The 25,841-nt window shown below is 46.6% G+C and overlaps 1 protein-coding gene across 6 annotated transcripts in view; it reads left to right on the top strand.

The window, feature by feature from the left end:
* Positions 1-25,841, top strand: part of NUP93 (nucleoporin 93) — a 69,763-nt gene that overhangs the window by 36,115 nt on the left and 7,807 nt on the right. For all 6 annotated transcript variants that reach the window (XM_052685274.1, XM_052685273.1, XM_052685272.1 and 3 more), the window contains 13 exons: positions 7,339-7,401; positions 8,155-8,283; positions 14,115-14,189; positions 16,393-16,482; positions 17,803-17,942; positions 19,877-20,009; positions 20,950-21,107; positions 22,731-22,896; positions 23,659-23,752; positions 24,691-24,882; positions 25,147-25,273; positions 25,371-25,443; positions 25,663-25,707. In XM_052685274.1, coding sequence (XP_052541234.1) covers positions 7,339-7,401; positions 8,155-8,283; positions 14,115-14,189; positions 16,393-16,482; positions 17,803-17,942; positions 19,877-20,009; positions 20,950-21,107; positions 22,731-22,896; positions 23,659-23,752; positions 24,691-24,882; positions 25,147-25,273; positions 25,371-25,443; positions 25,663-25,707 — 1,485 coding nt within the window. The remainder of the gene's footprint in view (positions 1-7,338; positions 7,402-8,154; positions 8,284-14,114; positions 14,190-16,392; positions 16,483-17,802; positions 17,943-19,876; positions 20,010-20,949; positions 21,108-22,730; positions 22,897-23,658; positions 23,753-24,690; positions 24,883-25,146; positions 25,274-25,370; positions 25,444-25,662; positions 25,708-25,841) is intronic.

The following is a 25,841-nucleotide window of genomic DNA, read 5'->3' as shown; positions in this document are numbered from 1 at the left end:
TGCCAGCTGGAGGTGCTTAACTTCTTTTACGTGTCTGAGATTGTGAAAGAAGAGATGCACAAGTAGTAGTAAGGTACTTCGTTTCTCTTCCCAAAAAGCTTGATGTTGCCCGTTTCTCAGTGCGACAAGGTTACGTGCCCCAAATTGAGTGAGCAAAAGGAGAACGCACCAATAGGGACAGGGCAGGATGAAGATTTGCACTAAAATCTGGATTGGTGAGCTCAGGGAGGCTGGCTGATAGCAGCAAGCAGCCGTTCCACAGCTTGTCCTTCTTGTCGGTGGTCCCCAAGACATGCCTCACTCTGTGCATCTCCCACAGCCTCCCAGCCCACTCCCTTTGCTCCCAGTCAGGGTGCACTGCCGGGTGCTGGGATGTGGGGTTGCACTGGGAGGCACCCAGCTGTCACCACTGCCTGAGAGCACAGAGCGACCACTGTGCTAAAATGGCAGCGAAGGAAATGAGAAAATGGCGTCATCAGTGAAATTAGTTTTGATGGCTTGGTGCAAGGCATTGCTCTGCTTGATGCAGAGAGGTTCTCACCGAGGGGTATTGCAGGCTTGGCTGTGGCTGTGCAGTGGCTGAGATCTGTGCGTCTTCTCAGAGTTCCTTTAGAAGCCTGCTGCTGGAGGGGTCGGTGCAATCATGTGCTCCAGCAGATGGTCAGAAATTCTTCGTTAGCACACTGTAAATATTTTAATGGAAGGTTGTATTATGAGTCAGATCCAAAGGGCCAGAGATCCATCACTTATTTCAGAGTTCAGAAAATGCGGTCCGAACAAGATGTAACTTTGGTGCTGGTTTGGGGCAGGTGGCAGAAAAGCATCCTGTTTGCACTTTTTAATCAGTGTATGCTTGTAGGGCAGGGGATAACTGCAGCTGCTCGTGGCAGGCTGAGACCACTGCTCTGCATCCCAGAGCGACTCACGGAGCGTTTGGGAACCTGGTGGAGGAGCTCAGCTCCTGTGCTGATGCAGCCCCGCGCTCATGGGCCTGATGGCAAAGCACGGTGCCAGGAGTGCTGCTGGTGGGCTCACGGCTCCCCAGGCCATCGCGGGGAGGCAGGAACGCAGTGCTTGGGGAGGAGGGGGAGGGGGGCACTGGGAAGGCAGTGCGGTTCCTCCCACTGTTCTTATGCTACATTGGCAATTACTGCCTCAGCTGATCCTTGCTATGAAGGATAATAACTGTATGCAGAGTAGTGTCTCACTCTGAACTCCTTTATTCTAAAATTTTACATTAGAAAAAGTGTTATGTGTTTTGCCATTAAAGCATTGGACTTTGGAAAGTCCCTGTTAAAACCAGTTCTACCAGCATTCCCCTGTGCATCTCAACGTGACGCAGCAGAGACCTCCAGAACCTGGTAAGGAAAGAGTACTGTGTGCAACAGCAGCAGCACCTGGGTGTGATGGAGGAGATAGCCATAAGATAGTGTGGAATGACACTTACAGATGCCGTAATAATCAGATACATCAGTGATAGATGCGGTGGTTGACAAACTTGTACCTACCGTAGCATATATTTATATAGTTGTTTGCTGAAAGCAGGTGCCCCGCTTCACCCAGTCGTATCACTATGCTGGGATTTCTGATGTTTGCAGACTACTCTGCTGTGTTTGGCCCCTCCTGGCTGCAGCAGGAGCAAAGCGCCGCGTTTGGTTCTGCTCTCAGAGAGCGCCTTCCCAGCTGGAGATGGTCGCAGCAAGCGGTGGAGAGCGCACACCCTGTTCTCTGCTCCTGCTGGAGGTGCACTGCCTTCGTGAGGAGCGCTGCTTCGGCAGCTGGAGTTCTGCCATCTTGGCCAGAAGGAATAATGATATTTATCCAACGCGACAAAATCCTGTGTTCCTGGCTACGGTCTGAAGATTACTGTGAAAACTGCTTGAGTTCAGCAAATCAAACAGTCTAAACTGCTAAAATAACACACAAACGTAGGAGATTCTTGTACTGCTGGTATTAGCCTAGGGCAGCAAGCACTTTGCTTATGCATATTTGCCTAAGGCTCACCACACAATGCAGATTAAAGGCACCATTCAGTTGTGAGTGTCACATTGCTGCCCTGCCCATGGTGGGTCTTGTCCCGGTGCCAAGATTAACGCAGTGTATTTTCCACTTGCACAGGGAGGCACCTAGAAAGCTTACCAGGCTGCTGGTGGTGCTCTGTCTCCTGCAAGGTGCTTTTCCTGTGAGCACACTGCATCCTTTGCAGTGGTGCACACACTGACTTGCTGCTACAGGAGGAAGGACTGCGCTGCTGGGCATGCTGCAGCTGCTGCAGCTTTGCAAAATTTGGTCTTGCTAGAGCAGAAAGTCAGCTGCTTTAGAATTGCTGCGATCTTTAAAACCATTGCTAGCGGAACAGAGCTTGAGCCAGGTTTGTGTATTTTCATTACTTGCTGCCATTAAAATTCTGTCTGCCTGCGGGGCAAGAAGAGCTCTCCTGCCTGTGCTTCCATGTGAGACAAATGGGAGCGCTGGCTGCGAGCATGGTGCACACTGTGTGCGTGGATAGGGTTCAGTGGGTCTGCTGGGAAGGCCAGTGGCACAGCAGCGAGCCTTCCCCAAGCCCAGCAGTTGGCTGCACTGTCTGCTAGCTAGCAGTTCCCATAGATTTCTATCCAATGCAGCTGTTCCTTTGAATGAACAAAGTGCAACAGCTGGCTCTTGGGCCTCAGCAAACTAGAAGACCTTCTGGTTTTCCCTGTTTTCTTCTATTTAGTCAACAGTGAATTAATTCTGTAGAAAATGTTTACGAACGTCAGCTTTGTTAGACTGGGAGGACTTTGCTGTAACTAGATCCTGGAACTGAGTGCTTGTAGAGAGGTCAGACATGAGCTTTGCCATTTGCACTTCCTACGTTAGATGGGGAAAGGCACGTGAGAACATGCTGTTTAACAAGGGGATTCCTTCCTAAGGCTCCATCCCATCTCTTCAAGGTGTTGATTTGTTACGCAGACTGGATTGAAGGCACTGATTTCTATGCAGCTGTGACATTCTCAGCCCTTCCTTTAAAAAACAAAAAACAAAAAAAAAACACAACCCAACAACAACACAAAAAAACAACAACAAAGTAGTGGTAGAGATAATTACATCAGATCCTTCATCTGGAGCTTCTGTTCCCACTGCTCGAGAATGATGTTTGTTAGCAGTGTAATTATCATCCCTGCTGATCCTTTGAAGGATTCACTGGATCAACTGGAAATCCAGCACTTTAAAATGTTTTCTGCAAAGAGCAATTGGCTTGAAATGGTCCCAGATTGTTAATTTCATTTTCTCCTTTCTTCCCCTGCCAGTGGAAAGTAAGCATCCCTGTCAACCTCCACAGCTTCAGCGCTCTATTTGGCAACACTGGCCTTCTCTTGACAGCTTGAATACTAAGATCAAGCGTTGAAAGTATGGCCTGACTGATGGAAGTAATTAAGAGACTTCTATCAGCCAGAAGAGAGTTTACTAACCTCATTTACTGCAGTAAATGGGAGAGACTTTCAATCTCCTGTCAAAAAGAGCCCATCAGTGCGTGCATGTCCTTTTGTGCAGATAATGAATTAGTTCCTGAAACATTTTCCTGTGGAGTTTGGGCTGGAGCGAGGTAGGTGCTGGTTCCTGGCACAGCCTCCCCTGGGGCGCCCCTCAGCTCATCCTCTTGGATGAGTCTTGGTAACTGTTTTGCACATTGAGAATGCTGCCTTCGGGCAGTGATGTCTGCCTAGGCAGTGTGCGGTTGTGGTGCTTTGCCTTCACCCTCATCTCATTCTCCTCACCCGTGTTAATTTTCAAATGAAACCAAAGGTAAGAAAGCCTTGTAGTTGAAGATTGCAAAATACATGTCATATGCAATTGCTGCTGTAGCCCTTTCTGCTGCACAAAGCACCTACGGATGCACTTTGAAAGCCTCCCCCACCGCCACGTTCTCCCTACCATTGTACTGGGCTGGCCAGGTTCCTGGGGAGTCCTCTGCGTGCACCTCCATCGCCTCTGCAGTCTCAACTCCTGGAGCTCAGCTGCAGACAGTCCTCTTCCCAATGCTGAAGGGCAGCCAGAGCTGGAGGTTGGGTGCTGTAGATGGGAGGAAGGGCTGTGGGAGGAAGGAGTGGGGAGCAAGGCTTGGGAGATGAATGCGTAGCAGAGGGAGGCTGGGGTTTGGTATGGCAAGGCTCAGCAAGGCTGGGCTTCAGTGAGGAAGGAGGTGGTGAGAAGATAAAGCTGGAATCCATGGGACAGGAGAGATCCAAGAGGAGCTGTAATGTGCTGGGGAAGGATGCTGAGTGCCAGTAGATCTGCAGGAGTAAATGGGGATTGAGAATGAGACTAGCTGGGAAGAGGGAAGCTGGAGGTGGGAGAGTGGGTGCATTTCCACATCCGTGTCACTGTTTTGCAAACATCTTCCAAGCAGATACTGCATAAATCAGGCTTAGGATACAGCAGCAAGTGTTGTAGGGAGTGATGGAAGAGAGATGTGCTGCTTCCCTTCCCAGCAAGGTGCGAGGAGAGCATGTAGGTGTACTGCAGGAGCAGAGGGAAATTCAGTGCCAGGCAGCCGCACCCCCAGGAGAGGGGGGGGATGTGATGTTAGGGCTCCATCAGCTTTCTGTGGAAACCTGCCTCGGGGAATTAAGATGTGGGTTTGTTTTTATCCCTGCTGTGACAGAGCCTGTGCGTGAGAGCCGCAAGGTGAGGATTTCACCCGGGAGGTTTGAGCTGTGCTGGTGTTGGCTATCCCTGTCCTTGCCATCTGCTGCTGTGAAACGGCTTTTGTCTCCTAACGGTATCTCTTCTGCTTCTGTCTTTGGGTATCAGATACAAAGCAGCACCGGTGCTCCTGGTGCAGTCGCCAGCACCTCCCTGGAGGGAGCAGCTCCTGCAGTGTGGGCTGTGTGCCTCTCCTCCTGCTGTAGTCTGGAAGTTGGTGCCACGGTCACCCCTGCTTCTGGGGCTGCGGGAGCTTGTAGGGCAGGCGTGCTCAGCAAGTACAGCCCAGCCCTCTCCATGGATCTGCAAACCCTTAATGCTTTTCCATGGCCTGGGATTCTGGGGACCACAATATGAAATGCAATTCTTTCGTGTTCCTGCCACTCTTGTTCCAGGGAGCTCTGCTTTTCCTTAAAGCACGTGGGACGAGGTGCAAGCGAAGCGAAGCCTCAATGTCCTGTGATGGAAGCGCAGCATGCCGCTAGGTGGCAATGCGGGAAGCCCGAGGAACCTGCATTGGGTACAGCAGCTGGACTGGTACTTTTGAGTCTGAAATTATGGCTGCTAACACCTAGAGACACTGTGAGAGCTGTTGTTTGGCCTCAGCAGAAGCACTGTCAGGAAACAACTCCAGGTGTGGAAAGTCCCTGTTCTGAGGTGTAGCAGTCAGCCTGCAAGCAGCCAAAGCAGCAATTGCCATCCTATGGCCTTGCGCAGCACCAGGCATAGGGCAGCCTTGCTGAATGTGCCTTCTGTCTGTGAGACACTGTGGTAATATTTGAGATATGCAAAGATCTTTGCTTGCTGCAGTTTCAGGATTGTGAAGGATTGTGCTCATTCCCTGGTCGGCATTCAGTGTAATAAAATCCCTTAAATGGACCTGCTGAAATTTGGAAGCCCACAGGCCTCTGATCTGGGGAAGGGGCAGGAAAAAAAAAAAAGAAAAAAGATGACACCCACAGTGATTTCTCTCCCAGGCACCTCCCACCCTGTGGCCAAAGGTAAGGAAGGCAAGTCCTCTCCCTGCCCACCTCACCTGCAGCTCAGCTGCTGGCCTGGCTCGGTCACAGCTGCTGCTGTTCCTGGTGCTCAGGCACATGTAAGATTCTGCATTTAGCTTCCCTTTTCAGGCTGGGGCTGTGATTTCCTTGTGGGCATAACTGTAAAATAGAAGTGGGATGTGGTGGAGAAAGTGAGAAGTAGGCTGTGTTCAAGGAGCCCTTCTTCAATGTATAATTCCAGGAGTTCCAGGGCTGCTTCTAGGAGAACCACCTCCTGGTCTGTCCCAGGGGGTTGCAGTTCTTTGCCTGCTGTACAGACAGGTGGTGTTCCTGGTCCCTGCTGAAGGGGTCGGATGCCCTGCCCCAGGCGTGGCTCATTCTGTGGATCTCAGAGGGGAAGAGCACAGTGCCTTTTCTTTTGATGTGCAGGCAGGCAGCACACCTGTGCTGGCTGAGTGTTCTACCACTTATCTTCATTTCTGAGAAACTTCAGACCTTCCTCGCCTCTCAGACCGAGGTAAGCAGCGAGCTCGTATCTGTGGCTGTGCTTAATGCAGCCGCAGGGCTGTTCTCAAGATTCACTATAAATAGGCTTTCCCAGAGGTGCCAGCCCCATGGCAGCAGGCTGTGCTGTGAATCCCTGGTGTAAAGGCACAGAGTGCGGTGCGCTGGGTTCCTGCTCCCTCCTGTTGTCAGTGGTCTCTGCTTAGATCTCTGGAGCAGGCACACAGACCGCTAAGATATTAGTGCTTGGTGGAGTTAACGTGTTACAGCTGGTTACTTCAGAGGGAGCCAAGAGCTTTTTTTTCCTGTTTCAAATAATGTTTAAACTGAAGTTTGGGAGTGCAAATCGTGTAGATTTGTTTAATTGCTGACAGTGTAAAATACAGCTGTTTGAGTCAGGGTGTGATGAACGTTTCCTGTTTGTTGCCCATGTGTTCCTGCAGTTTACCCTACAGCTACGTGCTCTAAGCTCAAGGTATCTTCAACTTGTGGGTCACAAAAGCAATATAGAAGATAAGAAAATTCAGCTCATTGGAGCCAATCTGTTCATGTACACCTGACCTGCTTTGAGATGTACTGGTAAATTAAAAGTGTAAATATTTTTTAACCACTCCAGCTGTATGTGAGGAAAGAGACGGTGCTGTCAGCCCCTCCTGCGTGCTCTCCAGCTGCTTGGTTATTTCCATCTTTTTTCGACTGATTATTTTTAAAGCTTTTCCACAGTTCCTGTTGGGCCTCCCAGAGCTTCACTCCTGCCTGAAGCTGCCGAGTCAGAGCCTTTCTTCTTTCTTTTTACCCTACTCAAGTCCAACAGTCTTATCTTGGCTTATCACTCCTACCTAGCTTTCATCCCAGCTCCCTCAAATGGAGAGCAAGGGGAGGTGCTTGCTGGGACACAGAGATAAAAGGGAATAGAAGCAGGACATTTCGCTGGGATTTAATGCATATTAAATCAGGATTAATGCATTTTCATTTTCCCGTTGCTCTGTATGGACATCTTGCTGTATCTCTGGTGAAGTCAAGTGACCTTTACACTTCTCAGGAGTGGACTGAGGGGAGCTGCGGGATGAGCTGAGTGGTGCAGTGCGGATCTGATGTTAGCACAGGAATACTTGCTGGCTGATGCTCTGCTTTTCTTTTTTTGCAGGGGTTCCTGAAGAATGAGAAGGACAATGCATTGCTGTCAGCCATTGAAGAGTCTAGGAAGAGGGTAAGTTGGAAGCAAGTGCCTTTTTCTTTTAAGTAAACAAGGAGAGAGAGGAAAAAAAAAAAAAAGAAAGAAAGAAAGAAAAGAGAAGTAGATCTTGAGGAACTCAATTTCTTAAACTCAGAAGAGTTCTGTAGAGCCTGAATTTCTGCCCTCAAAAGGGACCAGTGCCTAAGCCATCTAGATGGGAAAAAGATGTAGGATGGACTTTCCCCACTTTATCTCCTTTGCTCTGAGTGAGCAAATCATTGATTTGAGGATGTTCTGAGATGGAAGCTGTCTGATGCAAAATTCATCTGACAGACTTCCTGAATCTCGTTAGGCTTTCGGTGTGTCATATTGAGGGCAGTGATTTTTCCCTTCTGAATTATGCAGTGTGGAAAAATGCTTCCTGTTGTTTGTCTTAAGGCTGCTGCTTAGAAGTTTCATTGCATTCCTAGCACTGAGGTTAGGTTGTTTCCCTACATGCACTCTTGGGGCATCGGTTTGTATTTTTGTTTTCTTAATTATAAGAAATAGTACTTCTGCATTATTAAATTATTTTAATTACATATAATTACTCTATAATTACTGAAGCATATTTAAAACCCTGTTGAAATGATTATAGGTGAAGAAAAGACCTACATTCCATCATGAAAATAGAAAATGGTTTTACATTATAGTGTATAGCTGAGGCTGCTAGTAGTATCACACCAGTGATGACAGGAATGACAGAGAAGCATCTTCTGTATCCTAATGCAATGTCTTATACAACAGACTTTTGCTATGGCAGAAGAGTATCACCGAGAGTCAATGCTCGTTGAATGGGAGCAGGTAAAACAGAGGATTCTTCATACTCTGCTTGCATCTGGAGATGATGCTCTCGATTTCACCCAGGAAAATGAGGTAACTGTCTTTTCAAACACTGTGCATAGCCGTGCCCTGCATGCAGCTGTCACTCCAACACTGCTGAAACTACCTCCGGGTTATTCTGTGGCTCATTTCTGTTGAAAATAAGCAATATCAAAACTCCTTTTAATTTCAAAATGGCTGCGACTGGTAGAGTGCACTGCCTGCTGAAGTATCAAATCTTTGTTCTTATTGACTGCTTGGCACAGGCAACAGAGCTGCTATTGCTGAAGCAATGTTTTATGTGCAAGGTGGGAGCTTAGTCATGCTAATGCATATCAGATCGATACACCCAGAGACAGAAAACACCCTGGGTTGAACTTCTCCTTCAGGAAGGCTTTGCAGCACGAATGAAACCAGTCACTTTCTTAGGTGTGACTGTGCTCACACACAGGTCATACAGTGTCTTTCTATTATTGCTGTTTCCTAGCCAGGACTTACGCCTTTTGTAGAAGGGTGTGGAACTCTCTTGGGTTTCAGAATATTCTAAACCAGAGGGAGCATGCCTTCCTTTTACCTTGATCTCTCACTGAGTGCAGCTGGATGCTTTGTTCCTCTAAGACCGCTGGCATCCGGCAGTTCAAGGTTAATCCATAACCTCCGTAATCCATTAAGTAGTGATCAGAGCCTTTGAGCAAGACAGACCTTATTTGATATGAAGAGGTGTAGAGTAGCAGCTTAAAACATTCCTTATGCTGTGTTACAATTGCAAACTTCATAATTTTTCTTGAAGAAAGCTCAGCAGAAGGCCTGGCTCCGTGCAGAGCTGCGGGAATCCCACTGCTTGGAGCCATCAGCTGGGATCCCTGGAGCACAAAGTTGGATCACAGCCCCAGCATGGTGCCCTGTGAAATCTGTCACCTTGAGAGGAGAGGAGTAACAAGGGGAGGCGTGTTGCTGTGCTTTCAGGCCAGGAGAGAGGCCCGGGTTTTTTATAGCCATCTTCCCCCCGCCCTTCCATTTTTTTCCAATAAGTTCTCCTTCGTTGGGGTGACTTACAGAGCTGCAAACTGCATTAATATAAAGTAAAAGCCCTTGGTGTTAATGGGCTACGACCTGTATAGGGATTTGGAAATAATTAAAGTTGTTAATGAAATGTCCCTTTCTGATTACTGTTCTTTTAAATATAGGTTAATCCTGGTTATTATATATCTCTTTATAGAAGCTATCTATCTTCCCCAGAATGTGTTTTACTGACACTTTACTGTGACTTCTCAGAGGGCTGTCTGCCATTCCAATATTAGCAATGTTGAATAATGCAGGCTGAATTAATCTCAAACTAGGAACAGCTTCCCTATTCTTTTAGGATGCGAGTCTGAAGCCTTGGCAGCTATTCTAACACCTTTTGATTCTGTGTGAGTTATTGGTGAGGGGTTTTCCTTTGTAAGCATGGATGTTGGCTGCTAAGAGAAGCAATATAACAACCTGCTCCGCAAAGCCAAAAACCCCTTTTCTGATGTTTCAGTATCAAAATGGGGACTAACACGTGAGATGCCAAGTGCCAAATCGGTGGGAGGGAAGGAAACCCTCATAGTTTCCACGAATGAGTTTAAAGGCTCAGTGTATGCTATCACTCAGTAATACTCCTCTTTCCCTTTCAAAGCGCTCGTGGTATCGGTGTGTCATTTCAAGAGCATTTAAAATCCTTGATGCTTTCCAATCTTAGCCTCAAGAAGTCAAAGGTCTGAGAGGTTTGAAGTGCAGCTACTGTGTTAAAAGCCTGTTATGTAGCCTCCCCACAGCAGGTTGTTCTTCTAAAGCCTTGTTCCAGTCAAATAAGTTTTTTGTGTGTGTGACACAAACAGACGCAGCCGGTAGAATATAGTAGAGGTTTAATTGATGTCCTCTGGAGATGGAGAATCAACTGAAAAGGCACAGATCCAAGCGCAGCAGGGGGCCAGCCTGCCTGCAAGCCAATTCTCAAGCTTTGGGCAAGCTAATTTGGGCAGGGCGAAATACCAACACATTATTCATGGAAATAAGACCAATTAGCAGGCAAAGATCGTGTTTCGAAGAAGCTAGCACAGGACTTGCCATTAGGACTTTCTGCTCCGCCTTGTCCTCCAGCCTGGCCCTGTATGGGAGAAACAGGATTAATAATGAGGTGCTTCTGGGGAAGAGGGGAGAACTCCTGGCTAAGCTGAGTGCTGCTCCTCACGCTCAGGCTCCCGGTGGCCCTGCACTGCATCTAGTGGCCAAGGTGTTTGGAGTGCTGACAAAATGTCTGCCGGCCTTCTGCTGAGGAATGTGCACAGGCAGATGAGGGTGATGAATAATGCAGCTTTCTGTGCTGCAGCCGATGAAGGAGGGCTCCTTTGTAAAGCAGCATCGTTAGGCTAAATGAATTTTAAGATAAGAAGGTGACCGTAGTGCAGTCTAACTGCAGTTTTTGCGAATGGGTGATGTGGAATAAAGGCTATAGCTCTGAAGAATCTTTTGGAAAGACCTAAATTCAAGGCAGGGAGAAGCAAATGGGATTGACAGAAGCAGCGCAAGCTATGGAGGAAACACCAGACTGTGGATACGTGGAGAAGTGAGCATTTCTGCAGCCCTCTGTGCACTACCCTCTTTGTCTTGTTTGCATTTGCTGCTCCAGTTCTGCTCAAGAGGCTGACCTAAAACACGATTCTTCAAGTATGCTTCTGGCTGCTCTTCTTGACACGGCTTTCATAATCTTTTCCTTCCTTGAGAACTCAATAAGCTCTGACTTGCTGCCAAAGGATGTTTTCCCCTTCCCCAGAATTCCTAAGCTGTGGGGTTTGCTGCTTTTGACAGGGATTGCCAGCTGCAGAGAAAGCCCAAATACAGGTATGAGATGGAAAATACTTAAGAAATTAACTGGCCATAGCCACAGGAAAGAAAAATGTAAGGAAAGCAAGGCAAGTTCTGGTATTCCTGATTTTCCTTTCTGATGAAGGGCCAAGCTGGTAGTGGGCAATTAAGAGTTCACTTACAGTGTGTCAGTTCTCAGGTGGGGCGTATTGTTAGAAGGTGATGCTCAAAGCATAGCAGCTAGGGTAAAGCTGCGACCGGAGGGGAAGAAAGGGAAACCAACAGAAGCAGAAAAGCCCAGAGCATTTGTTCTTTAGCTGCAGATGTGCACTTGTGAATTCAGATCCTCACCTGAGGGTTGTAGCATATCAGTCACACAGCTCAGTACAGCAGGAGGGAAGGGATTCGGAGTCACCAAATAAACCCCAGCCTTTACATTTCTGATGTCAGAGCACTGGTTGAAAAGTGACACCGAGTCAAAACGGTCCCTTCTTCCCTTGCTTTAGGAGATGAAACCTCATCAGTATTTAATGACAACATCCATAATTTAGTGTTACTTTAAATAAGTCTGCAATTTGTCTCGCACAGCCTAGGAAAGGCTTGGAAGTATTTCTGCCATCACGTCTGTTTCCCAGGAAACCTGCTTTAACAGCCCAGCCTCTTTGTTCTGTAGAACAAAGCATGAGTCCTTTTTAGGTGGTTTTAAAGGAATTTGTGTCAGATGAGTTGGCACTGAGGTGCAAGTACTTCTGAGTACGGGTCCCATTAGAGGTGACTCTGAGGAATATTTTTAGTAGAAGTTTAGCTGCAAAAGGAAAGGGGGATTTATTTTTTTCTGAAGCATTTTGGTTATGCTGCCTAAGGTCTAAACGCATCTGGTTTTATTGTCTGATGGACGTCGTTTGCATTGTGCTGCCACTGAGAAATGAATGCAGTGATAAATGAAGTCTGGCAATTTAAAGGTTGTCCTGTTTCATCTCTGCCTTCACTTCCCTCTTTTCAGGGACAAAAATAAAAATTTTTTTTGTAGTCAACAGCGCAAAAGCACGAATCACAGATAGCACACATTTCTTACAATGTATGAACAGAGGTCATTACTCTTACCTTAACATATAAATACCCAGCTAGCTTAGACCAGCTTTCACAGTCATGAGACTTCATTTGTCATTAAGTGTTAAATTGATAAAATTGGCCTCTTCAGAACAATTCTGGCCGTTTGCAGCAGCGTATGCTCAGCAGTGTAAGGGCAGTGGCACCCAATAGAAAGAACCAGCAATCTCTCAGTGCTTCCCAGGTGCATCACTGCACAGAGCATGTTCATGGGTTTGTGTTATTTTTTTTCAAAGCTGGGATATAGACCAGAAAGATGTCTTCTTTTGAAGCCTGTGCCTTCAGCTCATCCTGTTTGAAACAAGAAATTGTTAATGTCACAAGGCAGGCTCCCCTTTCTCACATCTTCTCCTGAAGTCTGGGCCAGCCAGGTCATAGAACCATAGAATGGCCTGGTTGAAAAGGACCACAATGCTCACCCAGTTCCAACCCCTGCTGTGTGCAGGTTGCCAACCAGCATCCAGCCTGGCTTGAATGCCTGCAGGGATGGGGCATCCACAGCCTCCTTGGGCAACCTGTTCCAGTGCCTCACCACCCTCTGACTGAAAAACTTCCTTCTCATATCCAACCTAAACCTCCCTTGTCACAAGGAAGCACTGGTCCTCCTGAAATCCATGTCAGCCAGGTCCCTGGGGAGTCTTGGTCCTCCCTGTCGCAGCATGACACCATAATAAGGCTGCAGACAATGGTTTTACTGCTACGTTTGGTCATTATGCTGTTTCTTCGTATGGGAGGTGAGTCAGTTTTATTGAGCAGAGCTCTTCCAGGAAGCACTAGGACATGTCCTCAGGCAGTTCCTGGCAGTGATCGTGTCTGTGCTGAGGTTTTGAAGTCTCAGATTGCTGGCGTAAAGAAAGCAAAGCTGCATTGCTGGTAGGATGCACTAAGGCAGCAGCTAGCTGCAGCCAGCTTTGCTCTCAGCCCTGAACACTGGCTTGTTTTTCTAAAAGCTTGTCTTTTCCTCTTCCTTTGCTCTAGCTATGTCAGCTGGCTTAGTAATGAATATGATACTATTGTACTAAGCTTGGCTTGCTTTTATCTTCAGACTGTCGTGGCTCTAGTGCCACCTGAGCAGCAATATTATATATATGATATTAAAGGAGTGTTCACCTCAAAAGGATCTGTCTTTAAAATGATAGTGCTTTATTTTTCAAAGCCTAGACTTGAAATACTGGATTAATTACATGTGGAGGTGACTGGAAACATCGGAGAGCACTGCATACATGAGAGTTTTCTTCCCTCCCTCCGGCAGTGGACATTTGTGTGTAGTGGTGCTGTACTGAAAATGCACGTGTGACTTGTGGGCATGTTTGCAGGGATAGCTTGGTGTGGTGTTGGAATATTATGGCAGTATTGTCTTCTGAGTTTTAGGGACGAGGGCAGACTTTCCTTGCTCTGACTCTTGCTTGTTCCCTAACTCTGTAACTGAAGCATTTCACTCCTGGAGTAAGCCCTGTGGGAGCTCATTCACAGTGAGTGACCAAATGTGACAGTAAGCAACCTTCCAGGAAGCAAAAACAAAGAATTGCAGTTATAGAATGCTAACGAGATACACTGGTGTTCTTGTTCTAGAGAGCTAACAGTTGGTTTGTGCCCTAAGCAGAGTTCCTCTCAACTCAGAAAGTTGAAGTTATATTAGGAAGATAAAAGTTGGTGTTGGGTAGCATTAGGAAGGCAACAGGCAATAACAGTATGCTTTCTACGCCACAGAAAGCTTCAAAACCTGCTACGTTGTCAGGAACACGGGTTGTTTGGGTTTTGTTTCCCTTTGCTTTCCTTGGGGGGGAAGATAAATGGTTCCATGCACTACAGCAGCCTTATCCCTTCTGCACAACGCGCTCAGAAGGCTGGCGTGGAAGGTGCGAGTGCAGGCCGATGAGTTTGGCTGCGCTGGAGAAGGGGAAACAACCAGATGTGTAACAACCTTTCTGCTTGCTGTTCCACAGCCCAGCTATGTCGGTGAGTCGGGCCCTCCGGGCCGCAGCTCTCTGGACAGCGTGGAGATGGCATACGCACGTCAGGTGGGTGTGCTGGGGGAAGGAAGGAAACGGCTGAGCACCGCGTGCCTAAATGGCACGGAAGGTACAGCGTGGGGGTGTCTGCCCGGGTCTGAGTGCAGTCAGGTTGTACAGCAGACTGGTCTGACGTTTTCGGGGATGTACTCATCTGTCCACGACAGTATTTGTGTCCGGAGATCTGGAACAACGTATGTGACTGCAGAAGTCATTTTGGTTTGTATGGGAAATGGAAGCTTTTAACCTTTCAAAAAGTATTTCTTGGGGTTCTTGAAAAAGTATAATGTTATGTAAATGAAGAGTTCACATTCCCTTTCTTCTCATGTGTGGAAGATCAGCTTTCTGATGCCTACGTTCAGGGGAATCACAGAATCACAGAATGGCCAGGGTTGGAAGGGACCTCAAGGATCATGAATCTCCAACCCCCCTGCCACACGCAGGGCCACCAACCTCCACGTTTAATGCTAAACCAGGCTGCCCAGGGCCCCATCCAACCTGGCCTTGAACACTTCTAGGGACGGGGAAAACATGCTGAAGTCTTAATCCTGACAGTTGTCACATTGCATCCCCTTTTAACAGGAACACCAATGAGGGGCTGCAGAGCCTCAGCTGTGAGCTGATGTCTGGTGGCATTGGGCTCCTGCTGAGACTTACAAGGAAAGTTGATAAATCTGTACATAACAGAGCTGTTACTTTTGTTAGTTGGGACAATCTGTTTACCAGAGCTGACAGAAACAAAATGAAAGAGAAGGACTTGATTTTTCAAATTGGAGTATGTAAAAGTGCACAGACAGCGCCTGATTTGCACACAATTACCATCATTGTACGCCTTGGCTCGGGCTGTGCTGAGCCAGATAGCAGCTTGTGCATCTGTTTTACTGTCTGCATTCAGTTACGGCAGCCGTTTGAGGAAATGAATCACAAAATAAGGTGCACAGTACTGCTGATAAAGTGTATATTTGATTTAGTGGTTATTATTAGTGCATTAATTTGTTCCATCTCTACCGTAATCCTGCAGTAAGGGTCTTCATGTGGTATAATTACATCCATGCTTTCAGGCTGTCAGCATTGCTCCCGGATGCTTTGCAAATGTAGGAAGCTCAGCCCATGAGCAGTGCCAGCCCTGGGGTGGCCGTGGTGTCGCAGCCTCCCCGCTGTAGGTGTGCTGTATCATTCCCAGCTGTGTGCAGGGTGCTGGTAGTGTGCCATGAAAGTGTGGCATTGGTGATCGGGGTTCTGCCAGCAGTGCAATTCCAGCACTGCTGCGTGCCCCCAGCAAGCCCATGGAGAAGCAGAGCCAGCCAAACTCTTCTTGGCCCCCTGCTTAAGTGCAAGAACATCTGGGCTTCAGAGCTGCTCCTGGATGGGGCTGCTGTAGGTTCCAGCAGGGAGCTAAGAGACCTAGGATTTCATTCTGTCAGACAGCTTAGCAGCAGCCAGGATATGTGTTTTAATTGTGCTGAAATTTATCCTTCACGGACAGCTGAACCTGTATCGCAGGAACACAGTGAAAGCCATGTGTGTGATTTCACTGGTGCTGGGTTCTGTTCGCAGTCCTGAGCTCGGCATCTCGTTTGCATGCTGGAAACATTGAAGTATACTTAAAGTATGACAGCAGTACCTTTTCAGGATCAGGATTGGTTATTTCCAAAGGGAGCTGGAAGGTCTGAGAGTCGAATAAACAATAGCAGAAGTAGCCAAATTAGACAGAGATTACAAGGATGGAAGTGGGTAGAAGGATTTAGGAGCAAACTTTCTGTTCTTGTTTCCCCACGTTGCAGTTGCCTAAATACTTCTGCTATAAAACAGTAAAATTCTGTTTCTCTTATACCAGCAGGTAGGAGGCTGTGGCAGAGGGGATTATCACTGCCATTTGCTTGTCAGGTCTCTTCTGAATCTTTGTCCTCCAGCAATTAGCTGCAATTACTCTAATGTGGCATTCAGTGCAGCACTTTGCTGTGCAGAAACCCCACACAGGTGGGTTGCTACTGGCCTTCAGGCAGGCCTGGGGCTTCAGAGAGTGTGGAAGTCTGTGCAGTTGGCCCTTCCTCTTCTGCATGAACGACAAGCAGTAAAGGAGAGAGGGGGCAGAAGGGACTTGCTAGGGACACTCTTCTTGTAGCCTGGTTTAGATTCTGCTATTGTGTCTGAGGAGGGGGAAGGAGAGTAAGAGGTTTTGTTAAACTTGCTTATTTTCAATATGTTTCAGATTTATATTTATAATGAGAAGATAGTGAACAGACATCTGCAGCCTAACCTGGTGGACCTTTGTGCTGCTGTTGCAGAACTGGATGATAAGGTACTGCTGATAAGTTAATGTCAGGAAACATGTTTAATCTGTTTTCAGCTGCAACAGCCTGCTGAAATTGGTGGAAAAGTACTGATACTGCCCCCCCTAAAAAAAGTTGCACTGTTCCACAGCAAATAGAGCCAGGACTGCAATCTTCTCTAGCACAGCAGTGCCCACCTGTGACGAGCTTGGTCATGGTGAATATCTCAACAGAATGAGGAAGAGAAGAACTTGATTTCATTGTGGAGTCCTGTCGTGATTGATGAACTCTTGGGGGAGAGAAAGCTTTCCATTTTAAATGGATTCTCTGGAGTTCTGTTTTCAAAGTGTGGCCTCCTGCTGTCCTTTGAGTGCATACAACTGTAGGTGAAGGGTGTTCAATCAGCCGCTGCTAGCAGCTCCCACAGCAAAGCGTAAAGCCAGCCAAAGTCTGTAGGCTTGACTTTAAAGGAATGATCTGTCTGCTTTTCTTTTTCTTTCCTCATTCCTTTAATTGTGCTGCCTTGATCCACCCCATAAAACAAATGTGCAAACTTGGCTATCTTTGAGAAATGCTCGGAGGGCAGCGCTGCAGGATGGCCGAGTCGTGAAAGGACTTTGCAGACAGGGAGAGCAGAAAGCTGTGCGGAAGCTGAGTGGCAAATGCTTGGATCAGATCAGAATTACAGATGTGTATCCTTGCTTTGAGCAGCTCTGTTGCTTTGCTAGGGACACCAGGGCGAGTTTCAATATTCTTGCTGCTTTGAAGCTCTGAGATCAAACACCTGCCCCTGCTGAAGCTAACAGTGCTGTTACTCCGCAGCGTTTTGCCGTTCCAGCAGGGATATTCTGGTCCTGGAGAGATTGATACGATCTCATCCTTATGAATGAGCAAACCTGGATGGTTTTCAGCCTCTTTTTGTAACTGAGTCTCTGTCTAAGTCCTTTAGAAACTTCTCATCTCAGCTGATTGCACGGCTTTCCAATGGCAACTGGAACGATTATTTTTATGGATGCTGTGGTATTTTTTAGAGTGGGATGTTTGAGCCAGAAATGGGGTGGAGTCTGAGCACCACATCCCCAGCCTAGTTTGGGAAACCACTGTTGGTACTGTGTGACTGCAGGTAAAGTATTTAGAGCCACCACCTGGCACAAGCATTATGCAGAGAAGTCTGTATTCTGCAGGACGGAGGGGCTTACCTGGCATCCGGTGCCTGCATCACGACTCTGAACTGACTGAGGTTACGGCCACCCCTTTTTCCTTTGCTTAAGCATCAAAACACCGCGTAGCTCAAAGCAGGGCTGCTTCTTCACCTCTCTGCTAATTGCTGTGCATGGACTTGTCGACAGAACATCTCTGAGATGTGGGCCATGGTGAAACAAATGACCAGCGTTCGCCTGGTTTCTGCTAGCGACGTCCTGAACGTGCGGAGCAACCTGGAGGTGCGCATGGAGTTTGTGAGGCAGGCGCTGCGCTACCTCGAGCAAAGGTGAGCTGAGTGCTTTGGACCACACAGCCTGGTCAGTTCCCCGTTAACGAGCCGCACTACTTGGTAACGCACACGGCCATTTTAACCAGTCGCCTCATGCTGTTCATAAGAGACGTCTGGTCTTTTTCCCTTCTAAGGGCCTTTGAGCAGCCGCTTGAGTATAAAACTGTTTTAGTTAAAAACTGTTTTTAACAAGAAAGGCCTTGAATCCATTGGGAGCTTGTTTAGAAGACAAAAAGATCTTTTATTCTTCTTCTGTGTTGTCTTTAAATATTTTATATCTGCTACAGTGGTACGTGAAGAGTTTTCACTTGTGGAAGGAGACCTATTTTCCCCTCTGCAAAAAAAAAATCTCCTTTTCCACACTCCCTGTATGAATGCTGATTACCTGTTGGGAGCTAGCGCTGGCTGGAAATGAGGACAGCACTGGGATGAAATCCAGTGCTGTGAGTCAGGTTCTGGTTGTGCCATTTCTACACTGAAGGCGTTTTGTTGGTTTTTTTTTTTGCAAAATTGCAGGAGGTTGAAGTTGAGACTCTTAGCAATGATTTTCAGACTCTGGAAAGTGGCTCACTGGCTATATCCGCAAATGTTGTTGGGATCTAAGCTCCTTGACCAGGAAGCTGTTTGCAGAGTTGCAGGCTGTGGAGCAGGCAGAAAGGCTGTAGAGAGAGAGCCCAAGGCTGAATCCCAAGGCTGGCAGTAACAGCTGTTCCTTGTGTGTGTGCCCACAGTCCTGGACAGCACAGTACCTTGTCGAAGAGCCGCCAACGTGATGTTAGCAGGATGGTTCAGAGGCGAACAGTAGCTGCAGTGTAGTGAGTGGGCATTTGTTACAGGTAGTTCTGCCATCTGAGCATGATATGGCACGCTGGAGAGAGACATGGGCACCTCCTGGCACAGCTCCTTTGCCCCTGTTGGCCCCCTCCCCGAGCCCACCTGGAGAAGAAATTGAGCCCCTCAAACTTGATCTTTTTCTTTTTAAACCCGTGTGCCTCGTAGCTTTGTATTTCCAAGTGGGAATTGGATGTCGTGCAAAGCAGACCCCTTATAGTGGGGCATTGGAAGCCTCTGCAGCCCCATGCATGCCATGTATAACTGCTCACAGCTGTTGTAGCAGCAGTTATTTTGAAGCAGGTGTGACGTTAAACCCTGAGGAGCTCAGCCTTAGTGTGAGTTGTCAAGGTATGCTGATGCTTGCTCGTGTTCAGCGTAGCTTTTTTTAGCCTAACAATCTTGTGGTCTGCAGCTAGGAGCCAGAGTAGGAGCGTGCACCAGTCTGCCATGTGCAGCAGAGGAAAAAGAAATGGGCTTCGGCTGAACTGCTGCAACTTGCACGTGTATTCCTTCCGCATACAGGTGTTTGAGGCTCCTGCTTCTAAACATGGATATTTGTTAAATTGACCTGCGTTGACTAAAAGCTTTGACTTCTAGGAGGTCTTCTCAAAGCTGCTTTTACCAGGCGTTTTCCTCTTAAATTCTCCCTCTCAGTGATTTCCTTCTGAGAAACCCACGGCCCTGATCCATGGCCCTTTGCATCTATCCACAGAGTGGGGAGGAGGAGAAACACATCTGCAGTGTTTGTGTTCTTTTGTGACAGCACTGGGAGTTAAAGCAGTAGTTTAGAAAGGCTGTTGCCAGCAAAATAATTGAGTTTAATGTATTGCTACGAGAATCTTATGAGAGGAACCTCATAATAAGGAGCTGAACTTGGAGCAGTCTGCCACAGACTCCAAATACGGTTTCTCTCGGGACGGTTGAATACAAGCATCTTCCTTAATTGATGAATTTTTGCCTCTCTTTCTTTTTAACGATAATGCTTGAGCATCAAGGTAGTTTGCTTTAAATTGCCAATTCTGGTGGGTCTGAAAGTTGCTGGGTGCTTTTATAGCAAGTGGATTTCAGTTGGTTCATATCTTCGTTTTGCTTTTCAGTTACAAAAATTACACCTTTGTGACAGTCTTTGGAAACCTGCACCAGGCTCAGCTGGGAGGAGTTCCAGGCACTTATCAGCTGGTCCGCAGTTACTTGAACATCAAGCTGCCTGCACCTGTCCCTGGACTCCAGGTTCGTCCTCAGCTTCACCAATTGAGCTACAATCACAAATCTCTGTGCTCCAGCGCAGCCAGGTGCTGCCTCTGCTGGTCTTCTGTTTGAATGGCTCTTAAGGCAGCACACTCCCTTGCTAGAATTTCCACTGGGAAAATGGAAGATGCACAAAATCAGTCGATCTGATCACAGTGAGATCAGAGCTAGTCCCGAAGTATGGGGGTGCTCAGTAATGTGAGAATTCTAGGTTCTAGGAATTGTGGTCATGTCTTGTATTCTTTTTGAAGAAGAATGAGCAGGTGTTAAACTACACTGTGATCTTTAAGAAAAGCAGAAACATACTCTCCTTGCTCTGCTTTTTCCTTTTTTTTTTCCCCAGCAGTTGCTGATGACAAAACACATAATGTGTGAATTGTGACCCAAGCTTTCTATTTAGGCATCTGAATAAAATTGCATTAATCTTAACAGACTAGAAACAGCACAGGTACAAAGTCAAAGGGGCAAACAAGCAAGCTGGGTTAAGAGAGTAAAAGTTAAATGAAATAATACATTTGGAGTGTTAGAAAGAACATAATTGAGTCTAGCTGTCCTTTGCTCATGTGCTGCTGTACACAATTAGTCTGGTACCTTCATCTCAGCACAGATGTTGTGAACACCTCACTGCCCTGATCCAAGTGCCCTTCCTGAGTGGCTGTGGTATGTGGCTGTGAATGCTAGTTGTGGGATTGCCAGATTGCCTGGCAAACTGAAATCTAGGCCAGCAGAAGCAAATCCCATCCTTGGCTGCTGTGTGCACACAGCTATCACAGAGCTTAACCCCCGCGGTCTCTTACTTCCATACCTCAAGCAGTACTTTTACTAAAGTTGGTGTTTGGATGCAAGGACAAATCGTAAAGAAAAATAATTCAAGTATGCTGCTGTTGTTGTTATATGTAAATGATTTCTCTTGCATTTTCAGGATGGTGAGGTGGAAGGCCATCCCGTCTGGGCGCTGATTTACTACTGCATGCGCTGCGGAGATCTGACTGCAGCCATGCATGTGGTGAAACGGGCACAGCACCAGCTGGGAGAGTTTAAAACCTGGTTTCAGGAGTACATGAACAGCAAAGAGAGAAGGTAAGTGGGAACCAGGCAAGATCTGTGAAGGGTAGAAATTGCTGTAGGAGTGGTGGAGTTGTCTGTGGCTTGGTACAATATAGAAATTTCTTCTGCAGGTGCTAGGTAGGAAGTACAGACATTAGGCAGCTAGATTACATGTAAGAGGTTTATATTTTCTAATTTTTGTCTTTGAGTCTCGAAATCTCCACTGAGAATTATTTGAAAATAATGCAAAGCATATGTTTCAAAAATAATAGTGTGCTGTGGCTTTGGTTCTTTTTGTTGTTTTTTTTGCCATTGGATTTGCCTCGTTCGATAGGCCAGGATTAGTCTGCTGTCATGAATCCCATGTCCCCTATTGCTTTTTTTTCAGTTGAATTTCCTTTAGGGAACACTTTCTTTTATACCTGTTTATATAAGAACACCACACAATAAAAGCAAGTAGCATTTGTTTCAGGTCTTTACCAGCATTCACTCGCAAATCCTTCTTCTGCATTCCTTCTGAATCCTTCTGTGTTTTTCTTGCAGCTTTTCCATTGCTTGGCAGAGTCCCCTGGCCAAAATGCTCATTTGGTTGCAGGCTGTTGAGTTAGTGCATCTTAGGATGTGCTCTGAACTCTGCTGTGGTGTTTTAGGTTATCTCGTTTATTTTCCCACTTGCAGAGCATTTCAAATAAACACACAGAACCGTTGTAGAATCATTTGAGTTGGAAGGGGCTTTTAAAGGTCATTTAGCTCTGCTGCCCTGCAATGAGTGTGATCTGTGGCTGAGCAGTGATGCCTTGTGGCACTTAGAGCCCATGTGTACCCAGAGGCAGTGACTGCTCTGCATTCAGGGGATGGCAGTGCTCTGAGGCACTGACTGAAGGGGGGTTTCCAGGTATGGACATGTGGGCACAAACATACCAGTTTGTGCATCTCAAAGCAGAACTGAGGGGAAAAAAAAAAGGCATTCACTGACTAGACCTTGGTGTATAAATTAATCTGGTTCCTAGCGAGCGTCTGGCAGTGCTCACCATATGTCTGAGCAACCTCAGCGCAGGCAGCGTCGTTGTTTTCATCACAAACGCTTTCATAAGATGCACTGTAATTGATTTATGTTGTTTTTGTTACGGCTGTGAAGATGTACTCTGCCTCCAGACTGACAGACATCGTAGTCTAGAGAGCCCTTTATTGATTCAATTCTGTAAAATCCTCCATGAGAGGATACAGAAAATAGCATGGCAAAGAACAATATGACACTACTTAATGCTGAAGCCTCTCTCATAAACGGCTGCCTGGCACAAGAGACTGCTCACTCGAGTGGTGTGTATTAACCCAAAGGGTTCCAAAGGCACTGTGCTCTCTGAAATCATGACACTGCACAATGCCATGCAGTATCTCACCTACCACTATATAAGTACCCTCCAAAAGAGGTTGTGCTCTGACTTTTCCTGCAGCAGCGGGCAATTGAAGATGATCCTCGTAGTTTTAATTATACTTCTAAATTAACATGTGATTATAATAATGCAAGAAACATCTTCAGGTATGCCATTGCTGTGGATATGCACCACTGTGTGTTGATTTCTGTTTCCTCATATGATGATGGGTTCATGTCTGTTCCTGAATCCCTGACTTTTTTCCTTCATTTTTTTCCCTTAGGTTATCCATTGCCACAGAAAATAAGCTTCGTCTGCATTACAGACGGGCTCTGAGGAACAACACTGACCCATACAAGAGGGCTGTTTATTGCATCATTGGCCGCTGTGACATTACAGATAACCAGAGTGAAGTTGCTGACACAACAGAGGATTATCTTTGGCTGAAGGTGATGTGGGTGTTGGGCTCCTTTGGGTTTGTTTGCTTTAAGAACGAGTCTAAATGTGTTGCATCTCAGCTCTGCTGACCTCCCTGCCACCAGGGCCAGTGTTCTGCAGCAGCGCAGCCGTGCTTTGCAGCAATGCTCATGACTTGGCCTTGCAGATTTTGAAAGGCTGGGAAATGGGTTCCTGGGCTCCTCTTGCCCTCTGTCCTACTGGGTGTGATTTTGGGGACACAGCTTTTGTGGCAGGGTCACGTTCTTTACTTCACACCGATCTTTGTCAGCTGTTTTTACTAGAAGTTTCAGCTTGCTACAACAAGAGTGCTTTGGGCATTTTTCTTCCTGGCTCAAATGTTGGTGTCAGTTGACAGGAAGAAGTCACTTTCTCCAGCAGATGGTTTTTACAGCTTCAGATGCTTGATAAGTGCTGGTCAGCACCTGTCAAACAGAGGGAATAAAGTGGTATATTTAAGACTGGTCAAAAAATAAAGAGATTGTAATTATGTTTATCTCCTTGTGGGTGTTCTGAGTCCCAGTAGTCAAGTTTGATGGCATATACAGATGCAGGAGGATCATTGAGTCCTCTGTGTGTTTCTGCTGCCACTGCTTTGGAGGTCTTTGTTTTCTAGCAGTGGGTGAACCTGCCATGGTGAGCTGTAGTTTGTTAGTTGGTCAGATCTTAACACGGCTTCAGATGGAATGAATATCTTCTGAGCACATCCCTTGTGCAAAGGCAAGTTGAAGCATCTGAGCTGTTTTTTTCTTTAGCTGAACCAGGTGTGTTTCGATGACGACGGTGCCAGCTCTTCACAAGACCGATTGACATTGTCACAGTTCCAGAAGCAGCTGCTGGAAGACTATGGTAAGAAGCCACAAAGGGAGCTGCTGCTGGGTTCTGCTTTGCTGAGGAGGGCACTTTGCAGTTGTTACTACACAAAGCCTGGGCTCCACATAATGCCTGTGGCAAGTCGTGGTGGATGAATTCCGTGTGTTCTCAGCAGTCCAGAGAGTGAATATTCACAGATGAACAATGCTAATGTTATTTGGACTATATCCATGATACGTGATGGATTGTTTTTGTTCACCTTATGAATTTTGAGGTATTTGTATAGTGAGGCTTTCCGGTTTTAGAATACGGAATAGAAAAGGGTGCCCTAATGAGGGCATGTATTTCCAAGGCTTTTCTCTTATACTCATTGTTTCCCTTAAATTTTTGTTTGTAGTTTGCAGAGGGCCCAAGTCACCGTTCCTTACCTTTTTTTGAAAGTCCATCTGTGGCCCAGGAGAGTATTGTCGTTCATCATCTTTCAGTTGATCAAAATTAGGTCAGTTAGGCCATCAAAGACACATGCAGAAAGGGATTCTCTACAGCTCTGTAGTTTGCAGCATGACTTGTGTCCAGATGCAACTGAGAAGAAAGTAAGCACAGTAAGCTAATACTGGCGAGTAAGAAAATGGCAGATCTCTAATGTTGTTTGGAGATTTCACTTGGCATAGAAGTGGAGATGAGAGCTGTGGCTATTAGAGAATCTATTGCAGTCTGAAAAAAAACACAGGAAATTTTCTTAGTAACTGCTCTTTCCCTTCCTGAATATACCTTTGTGGTGTGATCTGTCGGGGTGTACTTGCAGTCAGTTGCAGGTAGGCTGTTGTGTGACTGGGATTCAGCTTTGCCTGGTGTGTTCATTTCTGTTGGCACTGAATCCTCGTGCGTCGCGACAAGAGGTGTTTGCTGTCAGTGATCTCTGAGAGCAAAGCCTTATTCACCAGCTCTGAGTGTGTATGTGTTTGTTTTCTCAGGTGAATCCCATTTTGCGGTGAACCAGCAGCCTTTCCTCTACTTCCAAGTATTGTTCTTGACAGCACAGTTTGAAGCTGCAATCGCTTTCCTGTTCCGGACGGAGCGCCTGCGTTGTCATGCTGTTCATGTTGCTTTGGTCCTGTTTGAGTTGAAATTGCTCCTGAAATCTTCTGGGCAGAGCGCACAGTTATGTAAGTGCTGCACGTTTCTGTTAAGGGAATGTTTTCTGAATCCTGACCGTACCACTGCAGCTCTGTGTACCACTGCAGCTCTGTGTAGCTGGCCAGACAGGCAGCGTTTAGCAGCACAGTGTCCTACAAACTCTGTATTCACTAGAGCTCTGGACTGTGATTCTGACTAGTTTGAGAAGAAGCTCAAACTCCTCCTCAGTTTGAGAAGGAGCGCGACATCTCCTGGCAGTAGTTACTCCAGTAGCATTGCTTCTGACGTTGCAGTAAGCCATGAGGTTGGTGACCCCCCTGGCGTGAGGCGTCTGAACTTCGTGCGGCTTTTGATGCTCTACACCCGTAAATTCGAGTCCACGGATCCAAGAGAGGCTCTGCAGTACTTCTACTTTCTCAGGTAGGAGCCCGTGTGTCTCTCTAAATGTTTTACTGCATTGCTGCTAGCCTGGGAAGTCCTTGTAAACAGAGCCCTCCTCCTCCCTCTTCTTTTGTAGGAACGAGAAGGACAGCCAAGGAGAGAACATGTTCCTGCGCTGTGTTAGTGAATTAGTAATTGAAAGCAGAGAGGTATGTTTGTGCTCTCCTCCCAGTGGTAGTACGTATAAGATAATTAATTCTTTTACTGCATTGCATATGTACAAATTGTAATGTTGATATCAATCGCTGTTCTCCATTCACTGTTTTTCATCACCGCATTTGTACTCAGTAAATATGTTGTGAAATATGCTCAGTTCATCTCTCTGCTTTTGTCTCCCTTTTTCCTGCTTGACATCTACATGGACATAGTTTGATATGATTCTTGGAAAGCTGGAGAACGATGGCAGTCGGAAGGTGAGCTGATAATTGCTTTCATACTAAAAACTACAAATTGCACGTGAATTCCAACGGAGCGCTGAGATTATCTAGCTTTTCTTTGTTCTTCATCAGCCCAAATGATTGCTGTGTTGGATAAATGCTGTATTTTC

This window comes from Tympanuchus pallidicinctus, unplaced genomic scaffold (genome assembly GCF_026119805.1).
Source record: "Tympanuchus pallidicinctus isolate F22 unplaced genomic scaffold, pur_lepc_1.0 scaffold22, whole genome shotgun sequence".
Taxonomy (NCBI): Eukaryota; Metazoa; Chordata; class Aves; order Galliformes; family Phasianidae; genus Tympanuchus; species Tympanuchus pallidicinctus.
This window is presented reverse-complemented; position numbering and strand designations above follow the sequence as displayed.